The 23,195-nt window shown below is 39.6% G+C and overlaps 2 protein-coding genes across 2 annotated transcripts; both read right to left on the bottom strand.

Annotated features, from left to right (window-relative positions):
- Positions 1-6,178: 6,178 nt before the first annotated feature.
- Positions 6,179-8,548, bottom strand: LOC109979687 (G-protein coupled receptor 4-like). The gene is made up of 3 exons (XM_065953329.1): positions 8,471-8,548; positions 7,060-7,241; positions 6,179-6,976 (listed from the first exon to the last, which is right to left on the bottom strand). The coding sequence occupies exons 1-3, from the start codon at positions 8,546-8,548 to the stop codon at positions 6,460-6,462; spliced, it is 777 nt and encodes a 258-aa protein (XP_065809401.1). The 3' UTR covers positions 6,179-6,459.
- Positions 8,549-16,622: 8,074 nt separating this feature from the next.
- On the bottom strand, positions 16,623-20,886 carry LOC114921857 (uncharacterized). Its single transcript, XM_029282467.2, has 4 exons — positions 17,597-20,886; positions 17,404-17,502; positions 17,068-17,130; positions 16,623-16,736 (listed from the first exon to the last, which is right to left on the bottom strand). The coding sequence occupies exon 1, from the start codon at positions 20,871-20,873 to the stop codon at positions 20,136-20,138; it is 738 nt and encodes a 245-aa protein (XP_029138300.2). The 5' UTR covers positions 20,874-20,886; the 3' UTR covers positions 16,623-16,736; positions 17,068-17,130; positions 17,404-17,502; positions 17,597-20,135.
- Between the last annotated feature and the right edge of the window lie 2,309 nt (positions 20,887-23,195).

The following is a 23,195-nucleotide window of genomic DNA, read 5'->3' as shown; positions in this document are numbered from 1 at the left end:
CTCCATATATTCAGTTGTGTCACATTAGCGACGTTACTTTTGCAACTGTCGGCCAGCTTGCGTCACTCTAAGAATCTTCCATCACCATGACGGTGCGAATGCAGACAGAAATCACAGTCACCATGGTGGGAAGTTCCCTTGTCGATAGTTCCTGTTTGGAACTGTTTGGTCTGAAAACATCTAATAAAGATGTTTTTCTGTTGCCTGATTGTGGAGAAGCTGCGTGAAGTCTCTGACTCATCGTCCAGCACCCTGAGGGGGGGACCACTTCATTCAGAGATCAGTTCAGCCTGAGAAGAAACTTTCCACTCCGAGCCGCTGAAAACCCAAATAGTTTGTGTTAAAAAGCATCCCTTCATAAAAATTAAAACATTGAAGATTAAATATCACTCTGACTGAATCGCTGCAGACAAAGTAGAGCTGAAAGCACTGTTAGCGCTCCAAATGAAAGCATTAACAGCTGCTACAGATCAAGAAGGAATCTATTTTGTTGCCAAAGCTCAATCCTCTCCTACAGGCAAACATGTTGAAGACATTTGATTGGTTTAAGGAGAACACTGTGGTCTGAGTGAGACAGCAGAAACAACATTAGCATGGTGGAGATTCCCCTGAGGTGTGTTTTACCCAGGGTGCATCAGTCAAACTTTGGAGGCCTGATCCAGCTGTGAGGCTCTTACCAGCATAATACAAATAATTAAGGATAAACAGGACCCCCCATGCACAGCCAAATGCCGGCTGGTTGCAGGGACATACAAACAGAAAGAAAACACTCTGTCGTACACTGAAAATTTTCGCCTGTAGCTTCTCGTGTGCTTGCATCGCGGACCTGAGAAAGCTACATTCAAAAGACATTGTTCCTTCAAAATCATGCCACAGTAAAGTCACTTTCAGTTTGCAGATTTCTTTTTTATATATGTCCTAAGTAACGGTTTGGGTCGGTGCCTCTTGGTTTATGATGTTTTGTAGAGCATTGGAGACAATAAGTTAGCTAAAAGTGCGCAAACGTGTCTGGGGTTTCCACAATGCTCATTGTTTATTTGAAGCTACACATCAACCTTACAAAGCCCAGTTGTACCTCTTCTATTTTTCATACATGAGCAAAATAGTGTCCACACACAAACCCTCACATCACTGTTGAGTTGAGAGGCAAAAGGAAAATAGGAGCTCTGGTCACAGGCATCCGTCCATGGCAGAAGCACGGCTCCAACTAATCTTTAAAGCCAAAAACAAATGGTCAAAATGGTAAACTGACTTGAGGTTATACAGCGGTTTTCTCATCTTCTGACTACTCATACACATGCATACACCACCGATGAAGCAGCGAGAGCAATTTAGGTTTAAGTGTCTTGCCCAAGGACACATCGGACATCTGGCTGCAGGAGCTGGGGATCAAATCCCCCACCTTCCAGTTGAGAGACAACAGACTCTAGCCAAAAGTGCGCAACTACACGTGTCTGGGGTTTCCACAATGCTTGTCTTTTATTACAAACTACACATCGACCTTACAAAGCCCAGTTGTACGGCTTCTAGGTCGATGTTGCACCGTCTAGTGACGTGGCCCCCCCTAGTAACTAAGCAACACAATATGTCTTAAAGGTACATTCCACAATTTCAACTGTTACACCTTACAAGCATGTTCAAGTCTGTGGCAGTCACGGCCAAACACAGAGCTCTCCTCTTAACGCTTTAGCGACTGTTTGAGCCGAGAGTTTACCTCAGAGGAAAGTTAAGGTGTGTTTAAAACAAAAAAATACAAAGTAGCACGGAGTGCAATCAAAACTAAGCCAATGTCAGGACATAAAGACATCAAATGCAAAAAGTCAGGAATAAAGACAAGTGAAGATGTATGTTCGTACAATAAGAAATTGTCAACTACATGTGTTGACAATTTCTTAATAATAATGGTGGATCCAATCTCAGTTCAAAACAAGCATTTCAAAAACGTATATATATGGGACGAATGGGTTTGAATAAATACAAACGTAAAAAAAAAATATAAAACAGAATTGTAAAATGACCTCTCTTGTCCTGACTCACTGGATTGCGGCTCCAATAATGAATGCTCTGTGTGTGTTATCTGATCTTTTCTGTCCAAACACATAATTCATACGACCTTATCATGGAGTCAAATGAACACGCTTACTTTGAGGTTTTTCTTAGTAACCTGACAGACTGCAGGTCTGTAAACATCTGTAAGAGACACCACAAAAGCACGAACAAAAGGAGCAAAGCATGTTTTTTTTTTTTTTGAAAGGGAACATTTATTTAAAACAATGGGAAGCTCATTCTCCCACTGACTCATCCTGTGGTTTAAAATCAATGCACCACCACATTTTCTTTTCTTTTATCAAAAAGTCTGTCAGTAAGAATGCATTTTCTCTTCTTTTTGCAAACTCTGAAGAGTAAAAATATCCAAAGAAAACCAAGACGTGAATTGGAACATTGACCTTGATGCCCCCTGAAATGAGACCGTCTCTTTAAACATTCAGTGTGTGCAGATATTTCTGTAGCCAATCAGATGATCAAGACCAATCAGAGTCAGATTGAATCAGCAATAAAATAGCAATAAGTATGAAACAGAACAGATGGATGCTGAACAGAGCAGTTATCAGTTCTGGACCGAATGTTCTCCTGCGGGGTTTGAACAGCGCCTGAAGTCTGAGCTGTCTCTGCAGGGACTTCAGGATGTAAGACAGAACGCCTGCAGGAACTCAGACTTTGTGTGAATAATATTTCATCAGTGTCCTCCCTTTCTTTGGGTGTGGAAATCTCCGTCTCCCTACTTTCATGTGAGGAATTTCAGTTTCCTGGAAGTTTGCTGCCTGACACACACGCACACACACACAGCTGACCCGCCCCTCACATCATGTTTCTGATACATTTAGCTCATGTTTCTGACTCACTCTGAGTAACTCTGTATGTCTCAGCTTTACCCACATGTTATAACATACACTGTGGGCTGAGATGGTGTAACCTTCGGCTGCAGCTGCAACATCTGCATCACAGCTGGCTGTTTGTTTCTATCATTAGAGCTTTAGTGTTCAGAATCATTATGATCATTATAAAGCAAAACTAAAGCATGTACAACCGTTTTTCATGTGTTTCATTGGCTTCAGTTGTAGAGGGACCAAAGTCGTTTTTAACCATAATGCCATAAATGACATGATCTGATCTACTATGATATGTTTGATACTTTTCTAGTTGTTCTGATGTCCTTACAATCACGGTATTTTGCCCTGGTGGGTGTGGCTTTCAGGATAAAGCGTTGCAGGCTTCAAACACCTTGTGGGAAAGTTTAATCAAGAGCTTTATGCCTTAAAGCTCTTTTCCTTTCAACAATAAGATGGACTTTTAGAATAAATGCAAACATGTTAGTGCAAATGAAATCATTCTGAGTCCGACTGATACAGTTTGGAGTTAGGGGTCAGTTTACAATGACATGTACTGTATTTGCCTCAATCAGACCCAAACCGTTCAGGCGTTCTGAGTATGCTTCAAGTTCCCGTGTTGGACTTTGACCCAAAAGGTCCAACAGCATAAATATGTAGCATAGTAGAAGAAGTTGTCTCTCCATTAGATATCACCATAAGCACGATAGCTTGAAAGCAAGGTCCAATAGTAACCCACTGAAAGGGGGCATATCGCCACCTACTGTAGCGGAGTCAGACATACTTCTGTCACTAAACGATTCACCCTCGTACACTGGGACTAAGACAGTAGTCCAATTAAACGGCCGAATTGAGCTTTAACCAAAGCATGTCCATGTTAACATATTGATGAAAGTGTCCCATGTGAAAAAGTCTTAGTTTGAATCTCTACCTACAGATTCTGCTTAAAAACGTAGAATCCGTACTGAACGGTTGGATTTTAAAATGAAAAATGTTGTGGTTTGCTTTTGTTATGAGTTTGTAGTCCAAGTAGTTTTGACCAATCACATACAGTATCAGCAGGCTTTGATGTATACAGGAAAAAACAAAGTCTGTATGGAGAGCAGAAACAGGCAGAGCCAAATCCGCCGTAATTAAATCCTGACTCCCATCAGAGGTGATCTGACCATGATGTATTTCTCTCAATAAACCCATATCTGCATGTAAGAGCAGCTAACAGTCGGATCAGGATCAAACATTTACACTTGAGCCACAAATCTCCTCGACACCGTGTCAAAACCAGCTGTAGGACTTGTGTTCTTTGAGGGAGAGGCAGGTGGTCCAAAAAGCTAAAGGAATAATGTCCCAACGTGACCCCGGGTTAGGGTTTAAAGTAATGCCCTCAGGCCGCCGCTTCATAGCGCCCCTCAGGGAAACAAACCGCTATTCCAAATCTTTCATTTCCTCTTCCATAAGGCTGTTAAACCTCGATACGAACCTTAGCATGTCCCTTGTTCTTGTGTTCAACCACATAGTGGTGTATTCCTGTGACTCCTGCATCAGTGACTTGTACGTCCATTCCTTGAAAGTAATCTTCTTCTAATCATCTTTGTGAAGCCCTGATTGGTTTGTTGTCGCCGACATACTCCATCTGTTGTTTGTTTGTAAATGTATGCATGGTCTTGGTGGACTGTGGAACCAAATTGTCGTCTGGGATAAATAAAAGTTTCAGTCTAAAAAATACAAATAGTGTTTCCTAACTTCTTTGAATGCATCACAAATGATCGATTCGACCTCCATTTCTTCTCTCTTTGAGGACAGACCTGACAGAGCTTGTCTTTTAACTTCTTACAAATCTGCATCTTACTATTCTTATTACATCAAACTAACAATTTGTTTATTGCAAGTAAATCACAAGAATTGAATATTTGGATCTGTTTCCAAAGGAATACCGTGTATCAAAGTATGAAGGACGATGATTGCAGATTTGTTCCAAGACTATATATATTAGCTAACTGAGGATCATTTGTGGGGTTGTTTTGCACCATCTGTCCTGTTTCTACTTTCTATACAGCACCCACAGATCCTAATGGGGACCACTGCAGAATGTTTCCTTAAATTCTACTTTTTATAAGTTTGTGTTTGAACAAAATAAACACATTTGGTAATGTTTTATTGTACCAAACATTTCTCCCAACTTCTAAATGAAATACTCTCATTTATGTATATTTGACTGTCAGAAAATGACAAATGTTTAAGAAAAACTGAAAGATGAAACATTCATCAGACCACAAATAATGCAACAAAAATAGGTTTTGTTTATTTATTTATTTGAAAACCACAAGATACTAACATTTAACTTAGGAAGAGTTCAGAAATCAGTATTTGGTGGAGTAAAGGTCATTTTGGGGGTCTTTTTGCCTTTATTAGAAAGGACGGCCCAAGAGAGACAACTACATTTCAGGTTCATACCGCTGAAGTTCTCCAGAGCGGAGCCTCTGTCTGACTAACTATTTACAGGTAAACGGAGACTCACAGGAAACAGATGAATGAATGCTCCTCCAGAGGATGTGACTCTTATATAAGTACCAAAAATTCACACGTAACCTTTCAATCTAATTCATAATGGAGGATATAACTTAATTTGATTTTGAATACAACATGTGGCTCTTTTAAAGAGAACAGCTGCTATTAACTGGATGAAGCCACCCCCACCCTCTTCCTTGCTTGACCAATGGTTAGAAAAACTCAAACATTATGTACACAATGGAACAAATGACGGCCCAGCTACAACTGAGACTGCCTGTTTTCAAAAGGAGAAGGATAGCAGTTACTGACACCTCACTTAGGACTGTTCAGTTTGATCTTTTGTTGTATTTGTCTTGTAGATAGGTATGTTTATGTCACTTTATGTGTGTTTGTATGCTTATGCAGATGAAGGCTACATATATGTATAATTACTTCTTTATAGGTATATACATGTTTATATGTGTATGTCATATGAAGCCTCCTTGTCATTCTTAATGTCACTGTGAGGATATCTTTCAGTTATCCAAAAAGCTTGTCAGAAGCCAAGTTGTTGAAGTAAAAAGTCTGACATGATGAGAAATGTTCTTGACATTTAGCGTTGTTGTTGGATCTTAACTAAGCGTAGTCAAAGTTTATAAAAAGGTAAACACACAGTGAGCTTCACAAAATGTAATGTTTGTTAGATTTGAATAAGTCAATAACATCCTGTTTTTGTCTTGAAACAGATTTTTATTTATTGAATGTCATAGTATTATTAAAATGTAATGAGCGAGACTGTGATATAATATTTCATTTTGTCAAATTTACAATAAATAGGACATTCTCTCACATCCTAAACGCTGGCATGCCAACCACTTGAACTGCACAAATAAAGCTTTCATTGATCAGAAGGTTAGAAAGTTAAGAAGTATTTAACTGTCAAGAATAACAACATCGCTAAAGAAATACAGTTTTGTAAGAAATATATTTGTTCTAAACTGAGAGAACATTTTGATCTGTTTTCTCCTCATTCTCTCCTCCTCCATGGAGTTAAATGTCAAAATGTTGTCCACATTCATACGGTCTATATATTGGTGTCAGTGTTGGCAACTCTGCACCAGTTCACAGCGGTATAAAGCTTGCCAATGGACTCTTTTCTAAAGAAAACATACAGAATTAAGTCTGCAAGAGGACTCAGCTTAAAAAACATTTGAGATAAGACATCCAGAGTTGGGTCAAATATGTTCATGTACGTGAAAATAACTAAAAGTATGTAGGGCAGGAACAGCAGCGTGTAAATGAGCAGTACCAGGACCAAAACTCCAACAATTCGACGTTTTTCTTCAGAGGGGATGGAGACGGAAGCAGAGAGGGCTCTGAGGGTCCCAACCAGGAAGAATATGAACAGTGGGAAGGGAATGATGAGGAAAATGACGAAGATGCTACCTATCACTTCAAAAGGAACCCATAGAAACACAGTGAAGAGAAACAGAGGGAGGAAAATGACAGGAGGTAAGAGCCAGGCCACGACGCTGACCACCACAGAGATCTTGATGGTTCGTTTGAAGCGGTACCACAGTGGGTGGGCGATGACCAAATATCTGCAATAAAAGATGGACACGTTGTCTTTGAGGAGGTGCAGAATAAGTCAGAAATGACGTATAGCTACAGGACGTATAGTTACCTTTCCAGTGAGACACACACCATGAAGCAAACACTGGTCAGTATGCCACTATAGTAAATATAATGTACGATGTCATACGTCTGATCCTGATTTATCTCATCAATGATCATGCAGCAGAGCTGAATGAGGTCAGAACTGAGAATGTTGATGACGTAGATTGGAGCCACATGATCCTTTCGTACCTGCAGAAAAACATATGAAGAAGACAATCAGTTGTAAACATGTTTTCATCCTTCTCCCAAAAATAACACCTTCTTCTGCCCAACTGTTGCAGTACAAAGACACTGGTTCCCCACTCTCTCTCTGACTCTGTCCTACCTCTAAAAAATAAAGGCATGAAAATCCCAAACATAATCTTTAAATGACAAACAACACTAATGTGATCTTCATGTGCTATAAAAAAGATTGTGATGAAGGTTGGCCGACTGTTTTATTATAAGGCCACTTCATTTTAGCATGTAAGCAGACAAAAATTTGCTTTATTCTTGTAGTAGCATTAAATACAAAGAACAGCTGGAGTTTATAATAATAGCATTAATTTCACTGGTTGTCAGTCATAAACCAAATTGAACAATTTGACCTGATGATGAGGCCAAATTTAAAAAACATGGGATCACAGAAGTTATTAGATTCAGCCTCTGCACAGCATGAATGTTTGTATTGTATTTTATGGCTGCTGCACACAGTAGCTAATGAGTAATTCCACAGAACAAAGTTGATCAATTGGAATCGTTTAAGGAAAAGGAACACAAATATTTATACAATTTTTCCATTTCCTTGATATTTTTTTCTTCAAAAAATGTGGGCTCAATAATTAACAAGTTTAAGAGCAACTGCAAAACTCCATCTCAACTGCAAAACTCCATCTCCATTTTTTTTTAAAGTTAAAGCAACAATACCAATTATCTATTAAATCATTCAAGTCTTTACAACACACCCTCCAATTCAACTGAATCCTTGTCCCTGAGCCTGAGCCTGAGCCATATGGAGGGGAAGCAGATCTCTATGGGATTTGCTGAAGACGCCGCTGATGGGTAGAAATCAAGTGGGAGCAATTAATCTAAGAGGCAGCAGAGACTTCAGACTGTGCTCTGCGCTCTAGTCCATTTACCTGGCAAACGTCTACTTATGTAGCACACAAGATGAACGAGCTGCTGCTCCTGACAGCACAAATACGGACTTAAGCAGATCCACTGCCCTGTGTTTCATTGAAACCTGGCTCTGTGAACACCTCCCGGACTTTCAGCTCTTATTATCCTCCTCATGTAACATCAATATATGCACACTGCTTTAACACAGTAAGAACTGTCTACCTCTCAAAAATTGATTGTTGATGTGATTCTGATCTTGAGACTGTGCCACAAACACATGGCACAGACAGTAAATGAATAAAGTCATGTAATGTACATACCAGAAAGCAAAGAGCATAGATGGCCATGAGCGTCAGAGGAAGTCCAATATTAATGATGACCCATGTTACCACGTGCATTATGAAATATAATTTTTGGTTATACTCATCGTTGAAGTATTCATAGCTGCCATTCCAGTGGGTGACGTTAATGTCGTTTTCTGTCATTCTTCAGATTGAAACCTAGAGTTAAAGAGATCAAGACATAGGGAGTTTTTAAGAAATGTGTTGCACGGTGACATAAATGAAGCAATGACCAGCACTAATAAAAAAATTAAACAGGGAGTCATATACCATGTGTTTTTTTCTGCAAGTGTAAAAGCTGATGATTGTTATATAGTTTAGTCAAACCTTTTTTTATATTAATTTCTATTTTTTAAATGATCCCTTTTGATTTGGATACAGGCAGTGTGACAGCTAAGAGGATGATTCAATGGTCAGGACTGCTGAATACGTTTAACATGGGGCTTTCATCATGGAGACTTTACTCGAGTCAAGATCATTTTCACAGATATGAATCGAACCTTAAGAAAGCACCAGATCTTTGATTTCCTCAAGTCAAAGACAAGTTCAATCACATTGAGTCAAAGTAAAAAAAAATGTAGTTTTTTTGTTTATTATTTCAGATTTTCTCAGTTGATGAAATGTTTTAATGTTTATATTTTGAATTTCAGCCAAACACAGTTGGTGAAAGTTAAGCAACAAGATCATTGAACTCGCGGGGAGAGTGTCCAAGACAACCACAAAACTCTTCTTCACACCTCAGCTGTTGTCATTTCCTGGACAATTAAAACATTTCTAAAAATAAAACTCAGTGGGTTATGTTGGTTTGGGGGAAAGGAAACAATGTGTGATTATATTAAGAGAGACAAATATGAATCATTTGAATTTGTTAATATACGACGGAGGATTAGTGCCACGTTAAAAAAAAAATCTATATTTACGAGATTAAAGTCATACATTTACAAGTTCGAGACCAGCCTGTGTGAAACTGATGAAAGGAGAACCCTTAAAGCCTTTCAAGAATAAAGTCGTTATTTTAGTTTATCTCTCTTGTTTTCTTCTTGTTATACTTTAGTAAAGGTTTCACTAATAAGGAAATAGGCTACTTCCTTGTGTAGTCGGTAAAAAACAGCTCAAGAGAAGTTTTCACTTCAACTTGTAAGAACCTGTTTATATGTAAAATGATGAACAGGACACAAACTGTCTCTGCACATGAGACACTTTAACAAGGCAGACTGATAACAGACACAAATAGTTGTGTTGGGGTTTTACTTATGCAGATATGAAACTACACCTTCCTTTTGGCACATCATCATCTTCACATTGTCATAAAATATCAGCACCCTGAAAAGATACTGCAAGAAACTGAAGAAAGAACCACATTGACTGGGAGGAAGTTGTGTCTAAAGATGAAAGACTGTAAGAGTTCTACTTTAATAATTTTCGCACAGGCTGGTCTCGAACCCGTTAATTTACGAGTTTAATCTAGAAATTTGAGATTATTTTTTTTACGTGGCCCTAATCCTCCATCGTAGCTAAGAATTTAAGATCAGAATCTATTTACAAATAACTTTTAAGAGATTTATTTAATTTTTTTCTTGTCTTGTTTTTACTCAAACACATACTTGTGATTTTTAAGAAATAACAGAGTAACCACCCCCACCAAACAAATAAACATATATCATCAGGTTCATATTTATTCTCAGGACTGTTTGCACTTCCTTCTCTTTTCAATTGTATTTGTAGTAAGACCACAACACGGACATTTTAAAGTTACCAGATCTCACCTGAATGAAGTCCCAGCACCAATGTCTGATGTTTCTCTGCAGCCGAACTGTCTAAAGTGATTCAGATAAGTGATGGCACACACTAATAATATAACACACCTCTTCTAAGGAAGTGAGAAAAAAAAAAAGAGTCAAGCATGATTATGTGTATAGTGAGGGAGGAAGAAACTGCAACACAAGCAGAAGATGTTTGAAATAAGAAAAGCCGATACCTTCTTTACATTTGAGAACTAGTAGAAGTAGCTGTGTTAGAATTAGTTTTTTTTCTTTTTCTTTTTCTAAGTGTCATGTGTGGAGCCTGTAGTAATGTCAAGCATGTTTAAGGACACTGGCAGCCCCCATTCTCATGTTTATTTTTGATATTTGTATATTAACTTGTTCAATCATTATGCTATTGTTACATAGCCGGCAGCCTAAGACCTCACTCCCTTTTTGATTTGTTCCCCTGTAGGTAATCACCCAATGAACATCACCTGCTTCACACAGCCACTGGATGATCAGCAGCTGAGAGGCTCCATATAAGAACACACCAGCTCTGCAGTGGGAGATCTCTGTCAGTCTTGCTGTGGATCAATGTGTTGAAAGATTTGTGGTGAGGTTGGACAAGGTAAATTGGGGTTCCCCTACATTTGATACACATACATAGTTGACTTCGTTAGAAACACTAACTGTAAATCTGATATATGACCCAATGTCAATACAGATTCATGTTTTAACCGGTGAAGTATCCCTTTAAGAATGCAATGTCTTAGTTTATCATTTTTTTGTATTTTTATTGCCACTTTTTCAAAATAACAGGCAATTAACAGTTACAAATGAGAACTGTCCTAAGTCCTAAGTGAGGTGTCAGTAACTGCTATCCTTCTCCTTTTGAAAACAGGCAGTCTCAGTTGTAGCTGGGCCGTCATTTGTTCCATTGTGTACATAATGTTTGAGTTTTTCTAACCATTGGTCAAGCAAGGAAGAGGGTGGGGGTGGCTTCATCCAGTTAATAGCAGCTGTTCTCTTTAAAAGAGCCACATGTTGTATTCAAAATCAAATTAAGTTATATCCTCCATTATGAATTAGATTGAAAGGTTACGTGTGAATTTTTGGTACTTTAATAATTAATAATAATGAACTTTAATTAATGAATAATACATTTCTGTGTGATCTTTTGTTGTATTTGTCTGGTAGATAGGTATGTTTATGTCACTTTCTGTGTGTTTGTATGCTTATGCAGATGAAGGCTACATATACTGTATGTATAATTACTTCTTTATGGGTATATTTTTATGAGTATGTCATATGAAGCCTCCTTGTCATTCTTAATGTCACTGTGAGGATATATTTCAGTTATCCAAAAAGCTTGTCAGAAGCCAAGTTGTTGAAGTAAAAAGTCTGACATGATGAGAAATGTTCTTGACATTTAGCGTTGTTGTTGGATCTTAACTAGACGTCGTCAAAGTTTATAAAAGGTGTAAAAACGTCAATGTAGTTTTCTGTCATTCTTCAGATTGAAACCTAGAGTTAAAGAGATCAAGACATAGGGAGTTTTTAAGAAATGTGTTGCACGGTGACATAAATGAAGCAATGACCAGCACTAATAAAAAAAATTAAACAGGGAGTCATATACCATGTGTTTTTTTCTGCAAGTGTAAAAGCTGATGATTGTTAAATAGTTTAGTCAAACCTTTTTTTATATTAATTTCTATTTTTTAAATGATCCCTTTTGATTTGGATACAGGCAGTGTGACAGCTAAGAGGATGATTCAATGGTCAGGACTGCTGAATACGTTTAACATGGGGCTTTCATCATGGAGACTTTACTCGAGTCAAGATCATTTTCACAGATATGAATCGAACCTTAAGAAAGCACCAGATCTTTGATTTCCTCAAGTCAAAGACAAGTTCAATCACACTGAGTCAAAGTAAAAAACAAAATGTAGTTTTTTTGTTTAATATTTCAGATTTTCTCAGTTGATGAAATGTTTTAATGTTTATATTTTGAATTTCAGCCAAACACAGTGTTACTTTCAGTTAAGCAACAACCATAGCCAATCAAACATAGCAACTCTCAACAGTGTTTTTTCAGACGTTTCAAATATCACAATCTGCTAATTAAAGTAAATAAATGGGTCTTGAATAATCCTCCACTGCCCTGATTCTGCATCTGATTCATCGATGTCATTAGATCACTGAACTCTAACTCGCGGGGAGAGTTTCAAAGATAACCACGAAACTCTTCTTCACACCTCAGCTGTTGTCATTTCCTGGAAAATTAAAACATTTCTAGAAATACATCTCAGTGGGTTATGTTGGTTTGGGGGAAAGGAAACAATGTGTGATTATATTAAGAGAGACAAATATAACCTCACCCTCTCTTAAACCCACCTTGTGCAGGTATTCTGTTTTGGTGTTCATGTTGAAGTGAATTAGTCCTTAATCTTAGAGATCATTCAACATGTTCTATATGGCTATAGTCTCCTCTTGGAGACTGTTTTTAGTTTTTAGTTGAAAATGTTGTTTTCAAAATAAGATGTAAGGGGCACGTCTGTGAGAAACACAGTGAAATTGTTAAATCTCCTTTTTGCTATTCCTTTAAAAGAATGTTCAAATTCCTAAATTTTCTAAATAAAGGATGTTGAGCATGAAATAAAAAGTTTCTATGTTTTTTAAATCTGTGGAAAGTGTGGAAAAGAGATGGTTGTCATGATGATTGTATTCGATTTGTTAATGTTTCCCTGAAGTTTAATAGCTCTGTGATTGATTTAAATTTACAAGGGTCACAAAATGCATTAAAAAATGGTTAATTATAGTTAAGCAAGGTTTTTTCAGCTTTATTATGCATTTATAAAGTGTTACTTAAGGGATATATGTTTGCAACTTTACAATAAGGGTCACAATTAATAACTGGTCTATTATGGTTAAGTAAGGCTCATTCAGAGCATTAATACATGTTTTTTTATGGTTAAGTAAGGCTTATTCAGAGCATTAATAAATGGTTAATCATGGTTTAGTAATGCTTATATAACATCAACAATAATGATATGTTAGGCTGTAAGTTAAGAACGTCTACATGAAGATAAAGGAACAATCTAACGTCTACATGAAGACCATGGTGTGGTCCACTGATCTCACCAGTTGGAGGATGGACAAGTAAGTGAACAGTCATTAACCTTAAACAAACATGAATAAAAACACTTTTGTCTTGATGACATGACTTAGCTGTGAACCTCAAGACATGCATCTAAAGGAACATCTTTATCAAGCATTTAGTAATATTAGTTAATAGGCTGAATTAACATGTAAACCCTTAATTAATGTTAACAAGAGACATCTGTTAAGGGTTTCTTAATGTTCATTATTGTATGCATTCACTGTTAATTAAGGCTTAATACTGCATTAACTAATGTTAATAGCACATATCTGGAGGGGTTCATTTAGTTTTGCTTTTTCCTGAGAACATGTTCATCACCAGAGGCATATGAAGTCTTCAAAAGATAGTCGTTGGTGCCGAGGTTGCTTTAGCCCAAACCAAAAAATTGTGTCTGTTTCCCCTAAAAAGCTTTTATACAGTTGAGCTGGAACATCTTATTTCCATCTACAGCACTTCAAGTAACTCCATTAGTAAGATCTAAGAAGCTATTTTCATTGTTTAGTGCCTGATATCAGTTACACAAACTTTCTCAGGCTAAAAGTTTCACCCACAGATCATTTTGTTTCTCTGTGTTTATGTGGTCGAGTAGAACGTTGTCCTGCACACAAACAAACCGGCTACACACACTGAATTTCTTTACCGGAAATGAGACTTGCATGACAAACAAGAACACAAAAAGAGCTCCTCGGCTCTGTCCTGTTTAACATGTTACACTTTAAGTTTAGCTTTTAGGCCAAATGGCTTTATTACACCCACTGACACGCACACATACACACACATACACACACAAACAAAGGTGTGGGGGAGAAAAAATAAAAAAGAGTGCATGACTGAATCAGATAACCAGTCCTTATTCAAGCCTGAACATTTCAAACCTACAATCTCACAGAGTTTCATCAAAGTGAATGAAAGTTGTTTTTGTATTGAAACGATGCTCCAAAGTTTACATATTTCAGATATTTTCCTGAGAGCAGCTGTTTTTATCTCTTGTTTTAAAAAGGCTCATTGTGGAAAAGTGTGATGGTGGAGACACACAGGTTCAGGAACCAGACTTCAGCATGGATGACCTCTTTTAAACCCACCACATTGTTTTTCTCACGCTGGGTTAGGGGCTGCCTTCAAGTGCTCTGGTCAGAAATAGTATGTTCCAGTTGTGCAGTTTTAATGACGACAGAGCTCTGGTTGGGAAAAAAAAGCAACAAACATGGACGCTAGAAGTTAAGCTTCAAGGCAGATATTTGATTACCAACTGATTGATTGACGAGGAACGCTGCAGGGGAGAGAGGCCCTCTGTGAGGTTTCACCAGGGGGCCCCAACACACTCCAGAATCACTAATGGGGTCGGTATGAAAGCTCAAGCTCAGCCTACACTTTTATTGGTCAGTGTATATTTAAATCTTTTTTGTTTTTGTTGTTTATGTGTTTAATCCCTTAATTGAACTATAAACTCCTATATGTGTGTTTTTTGTCTTTTTTTGAGGGTGAAGTATTTGCTGCAGACCAAACTTAAACTTCATTTGAGAGTTTGTGTTAAGTGCTGAGATTTACAAATTAAATCCTGATGTACTTTCCACATTCGTCCCACTTTGTAATGTTTGTCCCTTTGAATTGGTCCAGAACGAGGACAGTAAAGTGGTCTTCCTCACGTTATTCTTCATATTACACCAGAGGAACAAAAGAAAACACCAGCGGCTGCTCTCTGGGGCGCTCCTCTGTGAGGGCGGTCGGGATGTTATGAAAATCTGAGCTCATCTAAACATTTCTTCACTCCAACTTCAACAGCACACATCTGCTCCCCCACACAGGAACAACATGATGTGTTTTTATTGTGTGTGTGTGGAAAATGTGTGCAAGCAGAGCAGGCAGGGCGGGAATGTGTCGGTGCAGGCGGACGGATTATGTTACACTTCATCCGTTAACATGAAGTGCAGATCTCACGGACATGATGTGCTGGTATGCACTTAGCAGGGCAGTTCTCTTAATGTTTAACTTTGGAGACCCTGCTCTTTAAACCTCTGAGAAATAAACTTTAGAGCAATAATCTTTTTTCACACAGATTTAGTGAAATGTAAATGAACAGCTCTGGTTTAAGGAGGATCGTAGGAACCACTTCATGAAATGTATTCTTTGGATTATGGGTCGAAAAAGGCAGATCTGATCAATAGCCCTGCACATCATACAGTAGAATAGACCTTTAGGACAGGGTCATAACCTGCTGGGGTCCTCGGAGCATGAAGGTTAACAGTGAGATAACTCAGTTCCTGTGTGTTTGCTGCCCTCTAGTGGCTGCTCTCTGTAGTCTGAGCAGCACTGCTTTGTGAGCAGTCCTAAAAATGCAATATGAAACATTTCGTCAAGAGGCCTAAAACCCTCCTTTTTAAGTTTTGTTCAGAGAGTGAACGAGCAGGAGCAGACCCAGGGGTGGTCAGGGCCACCCTAGAAATCTGATTAGCCACCCCAAAATGGTGAACTATGATTGGCTATTTGCCTTGTCAGGGTGTCTGTGTTCACAGCCACTTTCCAAAAGTCCCGCTCCACCACTGAGAGCCAAGCTGAGCAGGTTGAAGAGGGACTGACAGTGAGAGCAGAACTCTGCAAACTGGCAGCTCTATACGGAAGAAATGTCTAATGTTCTTTAACACAACATAAAAGTTATTATCTTACCCCGACATCTCGCTGGAAATATATCAATATATCTTAAACTCGTGATTCATGGAGGCACTAAAGGTATGTTCAGCGTTTACAGTAAGTAACTTTAGAACATTTTAACACTCCAACACTTATATGATGATTTATCATGTTTCAAAAATCAAACTGCTAGATGTACTGGAAAACTAATGAAATATTTTATACACAAATAGAATGTTTAAAACTGAATACTAAAATCAATCAAAACACATAATCATGCTTGACTCTTTTTTTTTTTCTCACTTCCTTAGAAGAGGTGTGTTATATTATTAGTGTGTGCCATCACTTATCTGAATCACTTTAGACAGTTCGGCTGCAGAGAAACATCAGACATTGGTGCTGGGACTTCATTCAGGTGAGATCTGGTAACTTTAAAATGTCCGTGTTGTGGTCTTACTACAAATACAATTGAAAAGAGAAGGAAGTGCAAACAGTCCTGAGAATAAATATGAACCTGATGATATATGTTTATTTGTTTGGTGGGGGTGGTTACTCTGTTATTTCTTAAAGAGTATTTTGGACATAAAATAAACAAGTCAGGCAGAGTACATTTTAATAATAATAATTTCATTTTATTAATAAGATTCATTCATTAATTAATGTCTCCTGCGTAACATGGTCAGTGCTCAGTACTGAGTCCTTCCTTTTCCACCTGCAAGAAGAAACAGACCGTTAACGATTACTGGATCAGAACAACTCTGGGAATATTTAAATCACAAAAATAAGAGGAACATGTTGGTGACAGAGTGAGGAGAACATTAGTGGTACAGTGAAATCTGGAGGAAGCTCCTGTGTGATGATGTGAGAGTGTATACAGAGTCTCTGATAGCAGAGCGTGCTGTTCTACACAAATACATGACTCCTCTTTATAAACCAACACTCTGCTGACTGACACCATGCCAGCTCTCACTTCATCTGTTAGTAACCTTTTTAAAGATGGTTGTTACATTAAGTGAGTTCATTCATGAAGCTGTGATTGTCACCTTTTGATCGTCCAGGTCTACCACAGAATCTGTTGTAGGGCTCCCACTGGCCGTTCTGGTTTTCTGTGATAGTACAGAGAAAAATGTTCAAACTGTTTCTTCAGTCGGCTTCTTTGAGTGATGGAGGTTCAAACCGTCTCAGAAATCCAGACGTGACCACATTTAAAGCAGCAGGTGAAGAAATCTGGCTTCACCTCAATCCTGGTTGACTCATCATTCTCTTATTTCACCTGATCTTATTCCTGCTTGAAGCCGTAATTGGGAACACATTAAATTAAACTGTCTTGATGATTTAGTTTTTTTCGTGACTCAACTATTCCAGATAAGCTGCGTTACCTTGTCCTCTGTTCCTCCAGTGAGCGTTTCTTCTCTGGTTCTTTGACATCTGTCCGGTCACACTGTATCCTTCAGTCTTGTTGTTCGTCTTTTTCACATCTAGGAGATAAATAACCGTTAAAGCACATCACTTGTTTTTTTTCTACAGGAGGTCAAAGTCACATTAAAGTGGAGATTTGAAGAAGCAGAGCACCTGAATCATTAAAACGAGGTCTCTTGTTTGGTTCAGTGCTGCTCTGTGATTCACATTCCTGTCTGTCAGTTCAGAACACTGGACGCCACAGTCCACTAGATGTCCCTTTGACGGAGACACAGCAGCCGTGGTGTGCTCGACCTCAGGGACACACAGCTGCTGGTTTCTCCGCTCGCTCTCTTCAGCGTTCACACATGCTCTCTCTTCTACCTCCACGTCTGCTCCATGTTGAGGAATCAGCTGACACAGCGTTTTCTCCTCTTCTGCAGAGTTTGAGGGCAGAGGTTTCTCCTGCTCACGGGAGCGGGGGCTTCTCTCCGTCTGCTCGGTGACAAGAAAACATTCCTGGTTTGGGCTTTGATTGGCCTCAGGTTCAGAAGACCTGTTTTCATCTGCTTTGTCTTTAGGAGGGGAAGAGACATTTACTACACTCTGCCATCGAGGCGGGGAAGCTGAGGGAACTTTTTCTGAAGGAGTCGTGCTCAGGGGTCTCATTTATAACCGTTGCGTACGCACAAAACAGGGTCTGAAACTGGCGTACGCCTTTTCCTACACAAAGTCTGTGATCTATCAAAACAAACCTGACGGTAAAATGTGCGCACCGGTAAGCAAACTGTGACCCAGGCGTACGTTCATTTTGGAGGCATGGGAAATTGGCGACACAGACGGTGAAGTGGTGAATTGAAGCCTGCAGATACATATTGACGTCTCTTCCACATTTTATTTCACTAAATATCAAACTTTACTGACAGATCCACGTCATCATAATTATTCAAACCGATGGTTTTATTTAGGCTATAGTCGCGCATGTAGTGAGCCGTTTCCGATAAGTCACTTTCATTATGACAATATATAAACATAAAAGTTAAAAAAAAATTAAAAAGTCCGCCTCATACACATTGTATCAGCGCCATCTCGCCTTCATTATCCTGGACCGGACTTGTACACTAATGTAATCACTGGTTTAGTTAAACATTAGACTGACAAAGACCATAAAGCCTCCAGTTTTCATTAAAATCTTTCACTATCGTGCATTTATCATCAAGTGTGGTTTTTAGTTTTAATAAAGATGACTGCGTCAAGACGCACAGAGCGCACAGAGACACGGCAGTGGCTTCACACATTTCGCCTCCTCCATACTCAGCACATCTTCATCAGCTGCACGTATTTGTTCTGTAAATAATTCAAGTGTGGACATTAAGTCATCTCTGACATGATCATTAAGCCTATATATCCTCATAATGAGTCACAGAGCAGACGGAGATGCCCACGAAAATATGTGGCCAACAATCAAACATTTTTGTTCGTTGATCAAACCTTTGATTAATAATATCAAACAGTGAGGCAGACTGCTGACTGACGTGACCTCTCTGCCACTATATGAAGATGTCAGTGTGGGTCCCGTAAACATGTAAACATTGCAGATATACTTGTGTGTAATGATGAACGCTGGATGTTTTGGCGCTGAAGGAGGACAGCGTGAATGCAGCAGCGACGTGGTGTCATTCTCTGAGTTTTCTTCAGATTGTGATCCTCCTGCTGCAGCAAACTATCCATATGTCCATTTTATCCTTCACTTTATTCACAAGTTCCTTTGTTTCTGAGTCAGAAAGTTTCATTTCTTTGTCTAAACTTCTGGGTGTCGGCACAATCCAGCGCTGGAAACCTTTGCTCCGCCCCCTCGTTTGTATGCATTTTCATTCACAAGCTGCTTTGCATTGACCATTTATGGTTGAATGTGGGCGTGTAGAGGGCGGAACATGGGACTAATCTACGTGCGCACATTTCCAGGTGGATCGTGATTTATAAAGGAAACATTGCGTGCAGGTGTGCGTACGAACGGTTTTATAAATCTGAATCATTTTGTGCGCACGCCATTTCCGGGTTTTGGGCGCACGTACATTTTTAGTACGGATTCTACGCATTCTTTTATAAATTTGACCCCTGGTCTCGTTTCTGTTCCCTCCCTTCAGGGGAATCCATTCCCCCCTCTGTTTCTGTCTTCTTTGACTGACTGAGCTTCTCAGCTGGAGTGCTGAAAAGCAGCCAGCTGTCTGACATGAGAACAGAGTCAGAGGAGGAAAACCTGTGGCTGCTCTTCTCTTTATGACTTCTTAAGTGTTCATTTTGGGCTAAAGGTCCACCGTCGTCCTCCTGCTCCATCATGTCCACGATGACATCAGGCTCAAAGAGTCCGCTCTGCTGCAGCTTCTCCTTATTGGGGATAAAAGAGGGGAGAGACTCCACAGACCAAACAGACTCATTCAGTTTTCTCTTCATCTGAAAACTATTTGAAGACATTTGATAGGGAATGAGCTCTGTGCTGTGTGCGTGTGGAGTCGTCTCGTTTTCTGGCTCATTGTCAGGGAGCCTCTCTGATTGGTTCAGAGAAAGCAGTAGTTCATCAGTGGAGGGGAGCTCTACGACTCTTTTATCCTCTGAGAGAAGCTTGTGGAGAGTCCCAGGCAGTCTGAGGATGTTAAAAAGTGGCTCAGAGTCCTGAGAAGTGAGCAGAGCCTCAGTGTTGTCAGCAGCTGTGTCAGACAGCACAGGAGCGCTCAGCTGACTTTTCATTCTCTGCTTCACAAGACGGCTGCTGCTGCTCGTTCTCAGGAAGCAGCTTGTCTGATGGTTTTAACATCGTTGACCACGGCGTGGCCCAGCTCATGATGGTGATGTCGGGGACGGACTCTCGTCTCTCTTTGATGACATCATCGTCTTGTTGAGAAGAGCTGCACACAGGAACCATCCCACCAGAAGAGCCCACTGACCACATGTTGTGGTGAGCGTCCCTGCAGGGGGGAAGGTTCTCCTCAACACTTCTCATTGGGCTCTTCTGTGGTTGTCGTGCGTCTCTGTGACGTGATTGGAGCGTCTTTGTTCCTGCAGGATGAATGAGGTTAAATCTCTGTGTGACTGCAGAACTCTCACAGCTCTTGTTAAAGTCTCTGGTGAAGGTTTGGGGCTCTGCAGAGCCTCGTTTGTGGGAGCTGGAGCTGGAGGAGGACGGGGAGTTTGAGGTGGTTCCATGTCCAGAATCGGAGCTGATGAGTGGGGTCACCTCTCCAAAAGAAACTCCGCCTCTCCCTGTTGGTTCTGTTTGGACCTCTGCGTTCATCGTTTGTCTCACAGGGACAGGATGAGGAGGGCGCACTCTGCCAGGCTGGTTTAGGTGCTGGTAGGGTGCAGCAGGAGCATGGACTGACGGGTGGAGCAGGTGTCTGTAGTCCACTGGTTGGATGTGAGGCTGGGGCAAAACGTAGGATGGAGCCTCCATGTAGGGGGGAGGAGGGGGGACCGGGGGCATGACCATGCCATAGCCTGAGGAGAACAAAAATATATAAATTTACAGTCCAAACAAAGAAACTATGATTCAGATTTAACTTTCTTTTCAGCGTCTGAAACACAACGGAAAGAACGCTGCAAGGAGCTGTCAATCATGAAGTTACAGATGATGTTTTTTTAAAGGTGCACTATGGAGTTTTGGTGGTGACATTTTTAAGTTGGAGAAGTGAAACAATTCTATGCTATATTTTCTGAACTGAATACACACTTTACTCAAAGAAGAAATGGGTCCCTGAACACTGTTTGGAGCTAAATGGCTACCAGGAGAGTTACAGTTTCACTGTTGCAGGCCCCTCACCATAACTTCTCGGATACCATTTTATCTTCAAACAGTTACAGAGACCACATTTTCCTCTGAGGACAATTTGTGTATATGAACAAATACCACAAAATCTGTACACTCCAACTTCCAAATGTATCTACCAATACTCCCTAAGACACCTTTAAGTCAAATCACAAAGAAAACAAAACTATTCAGAAAAATTATTTCTTGAACATAAATCAGTACAAAGAAAACAATCCATCACGACTGAATCAGAGTTCAACTAACATAAAAATGGATGTGTTTCTGGAGGACACACTCACCCATGCCTGGGAAACCACTAAAGGGGTTATAGGAGAAGGGCATGGGCTACTGGTAGTGGAGGAAAGAGGGCGGAGGTTGAACAGGCACGTAGAAGACGGGCCGGGATGAGACGTGGGGGTGTTGGAGTCTGGGGTCCTGGCTGATACCCTGTAGTCCTGGATCATGAAATCCAGAGTTTTGTACCCCGCTGGTGGGCTGTGAGTGGAGGTTTCCAGCGTGTGGTCCTGGATGAGCAGGTGGAGGTCTGTTAACAGCTGCTGTAGCTGCCATCTTCAATCTACACAGAGGAGGAGGAGGAGGAGGAGACAGAGAAGCATCCACACGTGTGTTTCAATGTGAACGACTCCAGTGGAGCTCAGAGTCTCTGACTTTTTATCTTCTTAGTTATTTTACATCCTTTAAATCCATCAGACTGAAGTTCAGACAAAGATTTAAACTCAGACAAACACTAATCTGTTTGAACCAGAGAGACAGTAGGAGGTCATTTTCAATCTAACACCCATCCTTTTGTTTTTAGTCTAACACTGTTTTCAAATCTGTTTCAATAGCTTCAACACTGAGTGATGTTTCTGCATTAACAATATCTTAATAAATATTGAATATTAGAATAATATTGAACAAATCCTGATTTCCAGCTCAGTGTGAGTTGAGTGAAAAGGTCCCTCTTTGTTCCAGACAGCTCAGTGTGAGAAACATATATGAAGAGGTTTAGTGAATAAAGAGTTTGAGGAGAGAGAAACCATTTAGAAAGATGCTGAAAATATTAGAAACAAACACAATCATCTCAAATCTAATCTGAACATTAAAGAGTCAAACATGAGCTTCAACAAACTCCACTGAACCTCTAAAGAAGACATTTATCTTGAAATAGAATTTAAACAGCTTATTAACTATCTTCCAGTGTTTCTCATGTGTTGTTGTGTTGTGTGTGAAACAAAGTGACTTTACTTTGTTGAGACTCAGAGCAGCACACACAGTGATCACAAGTGTTCAGCACACACACACACAACACACACAACACACACACACACACACACACACACACACACACACACACACACACACACACACACACACACACACACACACACACACACACACACCTGAGTTTAAGTAGCTGCTGATCAGACAGGTGTGTGTGGGAGCTCACTGTGAAGCTGTGCAGCAGCACCGAGGCCCCCTGCTGGACTTCATGTCACTGTGCATCACAACTCACACCAGCAGAGGGCGCCAAACTACAGTCAGACAACGAGAGAATCAAGAGCTGAACGTTCAGGAGGATCAATCTCAACATGTTTTCAACATAAGTGCAGATTTATCTTAATTCACATGTTCTTAAACCTGTAGTATTTTTATGTTTCTCAAGGCAGAGTTTTATGTGTAAATATATGAGAATTGTTACATTATAGTCACACAGTTCTAGTTTTCAGTTCAAGTCAAGTTCAAGACAGTAAACAAAGTACCTTAATACCTGTTGCTCTTCTTGTTAAAATGGTTGTATTCTTTACGTTTCTTCGTCTTGCCTTGTGAAGTTTTATAATCTAAAAGGCCAAGAGAGAGAGAGGCCTTACAGGTGTTCTTCCTTTTTTTTTTTAAAGTTAAAGTTAAAATTAAAAAATTAAAAATGATCACATTAAATCAGGTAATCCAGTCCTGATAAAAACTAAA

Source organism: Labrus bergylta, chromosome 4, assembly GCF_963930695.1.
Source record: "Labrus bergylta chromosome 4, fLabBer1.1, whole genome shotgun sequence".
Classification (NCBI taxonomy): domain Eukaryota; kingdom Metazoa; phylum Chordata; class Actinopteri; order Labriformes; family Labridae; genus Labrus; species Labrus bergylta.
This window is presented reverse-complemented; position numbering and strand designations above follow the sequence as displayed.